Below are 12,239 nucleotides of genomic sequence, written 5' to 3'. Positions count from 1 at the left end.
CTCTACGGGTGCAAGAGTATGCCTCCCCAAACACCCGAGCGTCAAAATAAAAGAAGGCCAAAAGAAGAATCAAAACAGGCAAAAGGTCGGCAGGGAATGACAATGAGAAAGGAGAAGTGGGGAGAAAAAAGAAACAGAAGGAAAAGGAAAAGTTGTCCAGCACAATTAGAGAAGACAGCAGCAGGAGCACAAGGCTACAAAAGGACAGAGGACCGTCCCAAATAACATCACACTCCCGCAGCCGCCCACCAAGCCCCCTCACGGCAGCAACGAGCTGGACAGGGAGGGGGTGCCCCAAGTTGAGTAATGAAATAGGACGCGGATTCACCGTGGATTTAACTGCGGGGAAACATCACGCGGGAACACAAGGGCTCGGATATGATGGGTATGTGATGATAGGTAAGCATGAGGATACTTATACACACACCATTATTTTATCTTGAGATTATTTCGGGGCTTAACGACCCTGCGGCCCGGTCCTTGACCAGGCTTCCTTTGTGTTACAAGTTCAAGTTCAAGTATGTTTATTGAGATAAGCAATAAATACATCTCAAAGGGATAGAGTAGCTTAGGCTATTTCTACCCCCCCTTTGTGCTACACACCCCCAGGAAGCAGCCCGAAGCAGCTGTCTAACTACCAGGCTCTGCCCATTTGTTTTCGCCTCCACCGGGGATCGACCCCGGAACCTCAGGACTGCGAATCCGAAGCGCTGTGCACTCAGCTGTCAGGCACTATGTACCATTCCGACCAAGTCAGCACCCAGCAAGACAGCCACCCGATACCACCCAGCTAACCACCTACTGAATACACATTAGTATGTGAACAAATCCAAAAGGGCCGTGACGAGGATTCGAACCTACGTCCGAGAACATCCCTGACGCCGCCTTTATCGACTGAGCTACGACATGGTAAAAAGAATTGAAACCAGAAGTTCTACTGAACTTATTTGGATCCTGCAGTCACATTAGTATGTACTGTAGGTGCTGCCCTGACCGGCACTTGAGTGGTACCAGTCTGGCTCGACCGGGCCAAGCCTGGCTCGACCGGGCCAAGCCGCGGTCGAGCCCACATCCTGCTGATATTATTGGACATGCATGACACACAGCCCACCTGCACCCCGAGCAGATGACACCGTCCCTCACCACCCCCAGGAACACCGGGTGTCAGCACCTCTCCACAATTCCCAGAGTACATGGTCTCAGGTACATATGTGCGTACTCACATGTGCTCGCGAATGTGCACCTCACTTGAACCACCTGAGTTGAGTTGTATTAATTAAGCAAAATTATTTGAGCATACGTAACCTCCTATACAAAACTTAAATTCCTAGAGTATACATAACTTCCTAGATTCCCAGAGTATACATAACTTCCTAAATTCCCAGAGTATACATAACTTCCTAAATTCCCAGCATATACAAAACTTCCTAAATTATCAGAGTATACATAACCTAAATTCCCAGAGTATATATCACCAAAATTCCCAGAGTATATATAAATGACCAACGTACAAGAGACAGTTACATGTATTAACGCATAATACATAGTCGACTGCGTTCTCTGAACACTTTTCCCCCCTTGTGAGAACACCAACAACCGTATAAAGTGCCAGGACCCATACACAAAGCTGTTTACCAGTTGATTGACATTTGAGAGGCGGGACCAAAGAGCCAAAGCTCAACCCCCACAAGCACAACTAGGCGAGTACAACTAGGTAAGTAAAGGCAGATCAATAAGGCAGATTAATAAGACAGATCAACAAGGAAGAACAATAAAGCAGATCAATAAGGCAGATTAATAAGGCAGATCAACAAGGAAGAACAATAAAGCAGATCAATAAGGCAGATCAATAAGGCAGATCAATAAGGCAGGTCAATAAGGAAGATCAATAAAAAAGATCAATAAGGCAGATCAATAAGGCAGATCAACAAGGGAGAACAATAAAGCAGATCAATAAGGCAGATTAATAAGGCAGATCAACAAGGAAGAACAGTAAAGCAGATCAATAAGGAAGATCAATAAGGCAGATCAATGAGGAAGATCAATAAGGCAGGTCAATAAGGCAGATCAATAAGGCAGATCAATAAGGCAGATCAACAAGGAAGAACAGTAAAGCAGATCAATAAGGAAGATCAATAAGGCAGATCAATGAGGAAGATCAATAAGGCAGGTCAATAAGGCAGATTAATAAAGCAGATCAATTAGGCAGATCAATAAGAAGATTAGTAAAACAAATCAATAAGGTAGATCAGTAAGGCAAGTCAATAAAACAGGTCAGTAAGGAAGATCAATATGGCAGATTAATAAGGCAGATCAATAAAGCAGATCAATGAGGCAGATCAATAAGACAGATCAATACGGAATCCATCAATACAATGGAAACCTGGAGAAGGTGACCTACTAATCACACGAGGGAGAAAAAGACAAGGTGGAAAAATGGGCAAAGAACAAGACATTGGGAAGAGATTAAAAAAAACAGAAACCATGTAGTAATAAATATGAGAGCAAAAACACAAGCAGATGACACGCAATACCTGCGTCCAAGGCAAGCAAAACTGCGTCCCGGACAAGCAAAACTGCGTCCCGGACAAGCAAAACTGCGTCCAGGACCAGTAAAACTGCGTCCCGGACAAGCAAAACTGCGTCCCGGACAAGCAAAACTGCGTCCCGGACAAGCAAAACTGCGTCCCGGACAAGCAAAACTGCGTCCCGGACAAGCAAAACTGCGTCCAGGGCAAGCAAAACTGCGTCCCGGACAAGCAAAACTGCGTCCCGGACCAGTAAAACTGCGTCCCGGACAAGCAAAACTGCGTCCCGGACAAGCAAAACTGCGTCCCGGACAAGCAAAACTGCGTCCCGGACAAGCAAAACTGCGTCCAGGACCAGTAAAACTGCGTCCCGGACAAGCAAAACTGCGTCCCGGACAAGCAAAACTGCGTCCCGGACAAGCAAAACTGCGTCCCGGACAAGCAAAACTGCGTCCAGGACCAGTAAAACTGCGTCCCGGACAAGCAAAACTGCGTCCAGGACCAGTAAAACTGCGTCCCGGACAAGCAAAACTGCGTCCAGGACCAGTAAAACTGCGTCCCGGACAAGCAAAACTGCGTCCAGGACCAGTAAAACTGCGTCCCGGACAAGCAAAACTGCGTCCAGGACCAGTAAAACTGCGTCCCGGACAAGCAAAACTGCGTCCCGGACAAGCAAAACTGCGTCCAGGACCAGTAAAACTGCGTCCCGGACAAGCAAAACTGCGTCCAGGACCAGTAAAACTGCGTCCCGGACAAGCAAAACTGCGTCCCGGACAAGCAAAACTGCGTCCCGGACAAGCAAAACTGCGTCCCGGACAAGCAAAACTGCGTCCCGGACAAGCAAAACTGCGTCCAGGGCAAGCAAAACTGCGTCCAGGGCAAGCAAAACTGCGTCCAGGACCAGTAAAACTGCGTCCCGGACAAGCAAAACTGCGTCCAGGGCAAGCAAAACTGCGTCCAGGACCAGTAAAACTGCGTCCCGGACAAGCAAAACTGCGTCCAGGGCAAGCAAAACTGCGTCCAGGACCAGTAAAACTGCGTCCCGGACAAGCAAAACTGCGTCCAGGACCAGTAAAACTGCGTCCCGGACAAGCAAAACTGCGTCCCGGACAAGCAAAACTGCGTCCAGGGCAAGCAAAACTGCGTCCAGGACCAGTAAAACTGCGTCCAGGGCAAGCAAAACTGCGTCCAGGACCAGTAAAACTGCGTCCCGGACAAGCAAAACTGCGTCCCGGACAAGCAAAACTGCGTCCCGGACAAGCAAAACTGCGTCCCGGACAAGCAAAACTGCGTCCCGGACAAGCAAAACTGCGTCCCGGACAAGCAAAACTGCGTCCAGGGCAAGCAAAACTGCGTCCAGGACCAGTAAAACTGCGTCCCGGACAAGCAAAACTGCGTCCCGGACAAGCAAAACTGCGTCCCGGACAAGCAAAACTGCGTCCCGAACAAGCAAAACTGCGTCCAGGGCAAGCAAAACTGCGTCCCGGACAAGCAAAACTGCGTCCAGGGCAAGCAAAACTGCGTCCAGGGCAAGCAAAACTGCGTCCAGGACCAGTAAAACTGCGTCCCGGACAAGCAAAACTGCGTCCCGGACAAGCAAAACTGCCTCCCGGACAAGCAAAACTGCGTCCAGGGCAAGCAAAACTGCGTCCAGGGCAAGCAAAACTGCGTCCAGGACCAGTAAAACTGCGTCCCGGACAAGCAAAACTGCGTCCCGGACAAGCAAAACTGCCTCCCGGACAAGCAAAACTGCGTCCCGGACAAGCAAAACTGCGTCCCGAACAAGCAAAACTGCATCCAGGGCAAGCAAAACTGCGTCCCGGACAAGCAAAACTGCGTCTCGGACAAGCAAATCTGAGTACATGAAAAGACACGTCATTTTTCCCCACCATTCGCCACCCAAGGCCACAATTCCCCCTCGCCCTCCCTCCCTACCAGGAGGAAGGTCACGTGTACGTCGGAGGCCAATCACGTCAAAAGGTGACGAATACAACAACACACACACACTGGTGGCAGCCCCGACACCGCCGTCTTCTACTGCTGCTTCCGGATACCTGAATACACGGGGACGGGAGAGGGATGAGAGAGGGAGGGAGGAAGAGAGAGGGAGGGAGGGCTTTGGGAGGGAGGAAGGGAGGGCTTTGGGAGGGAGGAAGGGAGGGAGGAAGGGAGGGAGAGAGGAGGAGGAGGGAGAGAGAAAGAGAAGTTCAGAACAAAGGATGTGCTACTTATCTGGAAAAAAAGGAGGGAGGGAGAGAAAAGCCGAGGGGTTATGGGAGTGAGAAAGGAGGGGAGGAAAGGAAGGAGAGATGAGAGTGAGAGAAGGAGAAAATAGGAAAGACCCAGATAGGAATTTAAAAAAGAGGTAAATAGAGCAAGAGAGAGAGAGAGAGAGAAAGCAAGAGCCAAAGTACAAGAAGAGAACAACAAGAGCTTCCCACGCCCCATGACAACGTCCCCAAGATGTTCATTGTACTCCTGCAAGTACAACAACCCTCGACCTGTTAACGAGGTCATCCCTCAATGTATAATACACATTCGAATATGTCTTCCACGGCACTTTCAACCATCAGCAGTAATCTGTCCAAGTCTTGATACATCTTAAAGTATTATGCCCTTAATGACCACGAGTCGTCCAGAACAGTATACACAATGATCCCTTTAATGAAAAGGGATCTTAATCAATGCTTAAGATAGTGTTATAGTTACGTCTGTATGCAAATTATACGATTAAAGGAAAAACGGAAACTATCATAATTATTTTGATGAACGACTGATGTCTTCGTGGATTATAAGGCCTCGTGCCTTGATCTTTTCTTGTACAGCCGTTAGTGTTGGGGGTATATAGTGTATTGTACTTCAGGGGATATATATAGGCAGGAGGGCAGGTTGGACACACAGTGCAGGCTAACAAGGTCGGCAGGCAAGGCCCGGGGTACTGCAAGGCAGACAGGCTCAGTAAGGCACGGGGGCACGGCAAGGCAGACAGGCTCAGCAAGGCAGGGGGCACGACAAAGCAGGCAGGCAGGCAGACAGGCAGGCAGGCAGGCAGGCAGGCAGGCAGGCAGGCAGGCAGGCAGGCAGACAGACAGACAGAAAGCAGGCAGGTCGACCGAACACAAAAACACAGCAGCAGCACATTAAATTCTTTAATGTACAAACACAAGAGCACACAAATTTCCTAAGTGTGTACTAAATAAATTATTAATTTGCGCCTGTACCTCCCCAGTGGTGGGCGACCTTCACTACCCGTCAAGCCGGGGTCGGAGCGCTGTCACGCAGACCTCTCAAGAGCAAGCCATTCACATTAACAACAACAAACAATATTAAATTCTTTGGCCAGAATCTCAAACAATAATATTAAAATATTGTGGAAATATTAGCTAGCAATGGTTGTTATAAAGTCAGTTTATTAACATGAATAAATTTCACGATTTTATTTAAGCGTAGACAATTTTGCTGAAATGTAATAACGGAATTTGCGTTCCCCATGCAAGAGGACACTGAATACGGATTAATAATTAATTCACCATACTTTTTTTTTGGCCAAACCACACATCAGACAATGGAGAAACGACAACGTTCCGGTCCGCCGTGGACCATTATCAGGTCGATTACACGACTTGGTAATGATTCTGGACAGACCGAATTGTCATCGTTTCTCCATTGTCTGATGTGTAGTTTGGTCATTATATCTTCAGCCACGGTATTGTGACTCGTCATCTGCACCATATTTGTCTCTTCGAGTAAACTAGTACAGTGTGCGGTGAGTCTAGTCTACCGAGTACTTAATAGTGACTACGTGGAGTGAGCTCTACCTCTTTATGCTCCGCCTACTATCTCTTAGTTCAAGTACGTTTATTGAGACAATAAAATACACCACAAAAGGATACAGTACTTAGGATATTTCTACCCTACTACTCCCTGTTCCCGTTGCGTTAAAATTTCATTATTCTTACGTTCAACATTTTTTGTCGAACCTGTCTTAAAATTGTGAATGTGGGTGGCTTCCACAACTTCTCTTAAGTTCATTCCTCTTATTGACAACTCGTATATAGAGTACGAGCATTTCCTAACATTTTCTCGACTCATTTGCGGTCATGGCTACCGGGGTGTGGCTATGTAGAGGTGTTGTCATGGGTACCCAAGTGTGGCTATGTAGAGGTGTTGTCATGGGTACCAGGATGTGGCTATGTAGAGGTGTTGTCATGGGTACCCAAGTGTGGCTATGTAGAGGTGTTGTCATGGGTACCGGGGTGTGGCTATGTAGAGGTGTTGTCATGGGTACCCGAGTGTGGCTATGTAGAGGTGTTGTCATGGGTACCGGGGTGTGGCTATGTAGAGCTGTTGTCATGGGTACCGGGGTGTGGCTATGTAGAGGTGTTGTCATGGGTACCGGGGTGTGGCTATGTAGAGGTGTTGTCATGGGTACCCAAGTGTGGCTATGTAGAGCTGTTGTCATGGGTACCGGGGTGTGGCTATGTAGAGGTGTTGTCATGGGTACCGGGGTGTGGCTATGTAGAGGTGTTGTCATGGGTACCCAAGTGTGGCTATGTAGAGGTGTTGTCATGGGTACCAGGATGTGGCTATGTAGAGGTGTTGTCATGGGTACCCAAGTGTGGCTATGTAGAGGTGTTGTCATGGGTACCGGGGTGTGGCTATGTAGAGGTGTTGTCATGGGTACCCGAGTGTGGCTATGTAGAGGTGTTGTCATGGGTACCGGGGTGTGGCTATGTAGAGCTGTTGTCATGGGTACCGGGGTGTGGCTATGTAGAGGTGTTGTCATGGGTACCGGGGTGTGGCTATGTAGAGGTGTTGTCATGGGTACCCAAGTGTGGCTATGTAGAGCTGTTGTCATGGGTACCGGGGTGTGGCTATGTAGAGGTGTTGTCATGGGTACCAGGATGTGGCTATGTAGAGGTGTTGTCATGGGTACCCAAGTGTGGCTATGTAGAGGTGTTGTCATGGGTACCAGGATGTGGCTATGTAGAGGTGTTGTCATGGGTACCCAAGTGTGGCTATGTAGAGGTGTTGTCATGGGTACCGGGGTGTGGCTATGTAGAGGTGTTGTCATGGGTACCCGAGTGTGGCTATGTAGAGGTGTTGTCATGGGTACCCAAGTGTGGCTATGTAGAGGTGTTGTCATGGGTACCAGGATGTGGCTGTGTAGAGGTGTTGTCATGGGTACTGGGGTGTGGCTATGTAGAGGTGTTGTCATGGGTACCCGAGTGTGGCTATGTAGAGGTGTTGTTATGGTTACTGGGGTGTGGCTGTGTAGAGGTGTTGTCATGGGTACCCGAGTGTGGCTATGTAGAGGTGTTGTCATGGGTACTGGGGTGTGGCTATGTAGAGGTGTTGTCATGGGTACCGGGGTGTGGCTATGTTGAGGTGTTGTCATGGGTACCAGGATGTGGCTGTGTAGAGGTGTTGTCATGGGTACCCGAGTGTGGTTATGTAGAGGTGTTGTCATGGTTACTGGGGTGTGGCTATGTAGAGGTGTTGTCATGGGTACCGGGGTGTGGCTATGTAGAGGTGTTGTCATGGGTACCCAAGTGTGGCTATGTAGAGGTGTTGTCATGGGTACCAGGATGTGGCTGTGTAGAGGTGTTGTCATGGGTACTGGGGTGTGGCTATGTAGAGGTGTTGTCATGGGTACCCGAGTGTGGCTATGTAGAGGTGTTGTCATGGGTACCCTAGTGTGGCTATGTAGATGTGATGTCATGGTTACCCGAGTGTGGCTATGTAGAGGTGTTGTCATGGGTACTGGGGTGTGGCTATGTAGAGGTGTTGTCATGGTTACCCGAGTGTGGCTATGTAGAGGTGTTGTCATGGGTACCGGGGTGTGGCTGTGTAAAGGTGTTGTCATGGGTACCCGAGTGTGGCTATGTAGAGGTGTTGTCATGGGTACTGGGGTGTGGCTATGTAGAGGTGTTGTCATGGGTACCGGGGTGTGGCTATGTAGAGGTGTTGTCATGGGTACCAGGATGTGGCTGTGTAGAGGTGTTGTCATGGGTACCCGAGTGTGGCTATGTAGAGGTGTTGTCATGGTTACTGGGGTGTGGCTATGTAGAGGTGTTGTCATGGGTACCAGGATGTGGCTATGTAGAGGTGTTGTCATGGGTACCAGGATGTGGCTATGTTGAGGTGTAGTCATGGGTACTGGGGTGCGGCAATGTAGAGGTGTTGTCATGGGTACCCAAGTGTGGCTATGTAGAGGTGTTGTCATGGGTACCAGGATGTGGCTTTGTAGAGGTGTTGTCATGGGTACCAGGATGTGGCTATGTAGAGGTGCAGTCATGGGTACTGGGGTGTGGCTATGTAGAGGTGTTGTCATGGGTACCGGGGTGTGGCTATGTAGAGGTGTTGTCATGGGTACCAGGATGTGGCTATGTAGAGGTGCAGTCATGGGTACTGGGGTGTGGCTATGTAGAGGTGTTGTCATGGGTACCGGGGTGTGGCTATGTAGAGGTGTTGTCATGGTTACTGGGGTGTGGCTATGTAGAGGTGTTGTCATGGGTACCCGAGTGTGGCTATGTAGAGGTGTTGTCATGGTTACTGGGGTGTGGCTATGTAGAGGTGTTGTCATGGGTACCAGGATGTGGCTATGTAGAGGTGTTGTCATGGGTACCAGGATGTGGCTATGTTGAGGTGTAGTCATGGGTACTGGGGTGCGGCAATGTAGAGGTGTTGTCATGGGTACCCAAGTGTGGCTATGTAGAGGTGTTGTCATGGGTACCAGGATGTGGCTTTGTAGAGGTGTTGTCATGGGTACCAGGATGTGGCTATGTAGAGGTGCAGTCATGGGTACTGGGGTGTGGCTATGTAGAGGTGTTGTCATGGGTACCGGGGTGTGGCTATGTAGAGGTGTTGTCATGGGTACCAGGATGTGGCTATGTAGAGGTGCAGTCATGGGTACTGGGGTGTGGCTATGTAGAGGTGTTGTCATGGGTACCGGGGTGTGGCTATGTAGAGGTGTTGTCATGGTTACTGGGGTGTGGCTATGTAGAGGTGTTGTCATGGGTACCCAAGTGTGGCTATGTAGAGGTGTTGTCATGGGTACCAGGATGTGGCTATGTAGAGGTGTTGTCATGGGTACCAGGATGTGGCTATGTAGAGGGGTTGTCATGGGTACCAGGATGTGGCTATGTAGAGGTGTTGTCATGGGTACCCGAGTGTGGCTATGTAGAGGTGTTGTCATGGGTACCGGGGTGTGGCTATGTAGAGGTGTTGTCATGGGTACCCGAGTGTGGCTATGTAGAGGTGTTGTCATGGGTACCCGAGTGTGGCTATGTAGAGGTGTTGTCATGGGTACTGGGGTGTGGCTATGTAGAGGTGTTGTCATGGGTACCCGAGTGTGGCTATGTAGAGGTGTTGTCATGGGTACCCGAGTGTGGCTATGTAGAGGTGTTGTCATGGGTACCCGAGTGTGGCTATGTAGAGGTATTGCCATGGGTACCGGGGTGTGGCTATGTAGAGGTGTAGTCATGGGTACCGGAGTGTGTGTATGACAGATGGAGTGGCCAAGGGTACTAGGGTGTGGCAGCGGCATGGTGTGGCAACAGGCGATACTCACCGTCCCAAGACTGATTCCCAACAGCTTTTTAGAAACGTTTGTCTCTCATCAAAACCAAAACTTTTTCCTCAATCCTCTCCATACGATCACGAAACAAATGCAACAAGTAAAGAGCATCATTTACGCGCCGTTAGGGCTGGACAGAAGCCAGGTGGCAATAATGTATAGCTGGAGGAATGACCAATTTAGACGAGGCGTCGTCGTGGCAGTCTCCAGCTGTGAAGATTGATTCATAATCGATAAGGGGCTCAACCTGACGAGAGTGCTGATGGCCTACACCGCCTCTATTGCCTGGTGCTAGTCTCCTTCTTCCTCTAACCTCTCTCACGCTCTCTCTCTCACCCCCTTCCAAATCTCTTTTGCTTTATCCCAATCCCCTGGCTCTCCTTCACTATCTCTCTTTCCCCTCCTTCCGGAACTTTTCCTCTGGCGCCTCCATATTGCACTGTCGTAGTGTCCCCAGTCACTTATCGTGTGGCTGGGGACACTCATGTTAGCACTATTACCGGACACTGTCACGGTGCCTCCGTCTTCATACTGTCTTCATACATACATATATATATATATATATATATATATATATATATATATATATATATATATATATATATATATATATATATATATATATATATATATATATATATTTTGGTAGCAGTCTTTCCTGTAGACATATATTATTAAATATGACCGAAAAAGTAAGATTAATAGTTCTAACACGAATTTTCTCAATCTTTCGTACATTACGCTTCACTGTTGGAGGTAAATCAAAAATCAATTCTCCAAAATTCATTTTTATTTCTAGTCTGACGCGACACGGGCGCGTTTCGTAAAACTTATTACATTTTCAAAGACTTTAGTTCACAAATACACAACTGAATAGAACTTACGTATCTCCGATTTTATATCTACATTTGAGTGAGGTGGAAGGGGTGATGTGGCATTAACACAAGACAGAACAAAATGTGGTATTAATAGGGTATTAATTTCATCAACACAAAACAGAACAAGAGTATTAATAGGGTATTAATTTCATCAACACAAGACAGAACACGAAGCAATGGATATTGAATAGAAGTGTTTGTAGAAAGCCTATTGGTCCATATTTCTTGATGCTTCTATATTGGAGCGGAGTCTTGAGGTGGGTAGAATATAGTTGTGCAATAATTGGCTGTTGATTGCTGGTGTTGACTTCTTGATGTGTAGTGCCTCGCAAACGTCAAGCCGCCTGCTATCGCTGTATCTATCGATGATTTCTGTGTTGTTTACTAGGATTTCTCTGGCGATGGTTTGGTTGTGGGAAGAGATTATATGTTCCTTAATGGAGCCCTGTTGCTTATGCATCGTTAAACGCCTAGAAAGAGACGTTGTTGTCTTGCCTATATACTGGGTTTTTTGGAGCTTACAGTCCCCAAGTGGGCATTTGAAGGCATAGACGACGTTAGTCTCTTTTAAAGCGTTCTGTTTTGTGTCTGGAGAGTTTCTCATGAGTAGGCAGGCCGTTTTTCTGGTTTTATAGTAAATCGTCAGTTGTATCCTCTGATTTTTGTCTGTAGGGATAACGTTTCTATTAACAATATCTTTCAGGACCCTTTCCTCCGTTTTATGAGCTGTGGAAAAGAATACCCTATTAATACTCTTGTTCTGTCTTGTGTTGATGAAATTAATACCCTATTAATACCACATTTTGTTCTGTCTTGTGTTAATGCCACATCACCCCTTCCACCTCACTCAAATGTAGATATAAAATCGGAGATACGTAAGTTCTATTCAGTTGTGTATTTGTGAACTAAAGTCTTTGAAAATGTAATAAGTTTTACGAAACGCGCCCGTGTCGCGTCAGACTAGAAATAAAAATGAATTTTGGAGAATTGATTTTTGATTTACCTCCAACAGTGAAGCGTAATGTACGAAAGATTGAGAAAATTCGTGTTAGAATGATTAATCTTACTTTTTCGGTCATATTTAATATATATATATATATATATATATATATATATATATATATATATATATATATATATATATATATATATATATATATATATATATATATATATATATATATATATATATATATATATATATGTATCTATGTATATATATATATATATATATATATATATATTTATATATAT

At 47.0% G+C, this 12,239-nt stretch overlaps 1 protein-coding gene across 1 annotated transcript; it reads left to right on the top strand.

Moving 5' to 3' along the window:
- The first annotated feature begins 2,498 nt into the window (after positions 1-2,498).
- Positions 2,499-4,394, top strand: LOC123767221 (golgin subfamily A member 6-like protein 22). The gene has a single exon (XM_045756792.2). It carries the CDS (start codon positions 2,499-2,501, stop codon positions 4,392-4,394), a length of 1,896 nt encoding a protein of 631 aa, XP_045612748.2.
- Positions 4,395-12,239: the final 7,845 nt, after the last annotated feature.

Source organism: Procambarus clarkii, chromosome 4 (assembly GCF_040958095.1).
Source record: "Procambarus clarkii isolate CNS0578487 chromosome 4, FALCON_Pclarkii_2.0, whole genome shotgun sequence".
Classification (NCBI taxonomy): domain Eukaryota; kingdom Metazoa; phylum Arthropoda; class Malacostraca; order Decapoda; family Cambaridae; genus Procambarus; species Procambarus clarkii.
The sequence above is the reverse complement of the archived record's forward strand: the minus strand, read 5'-3'. Positions and strand labels throughout refer to the sequence as shown.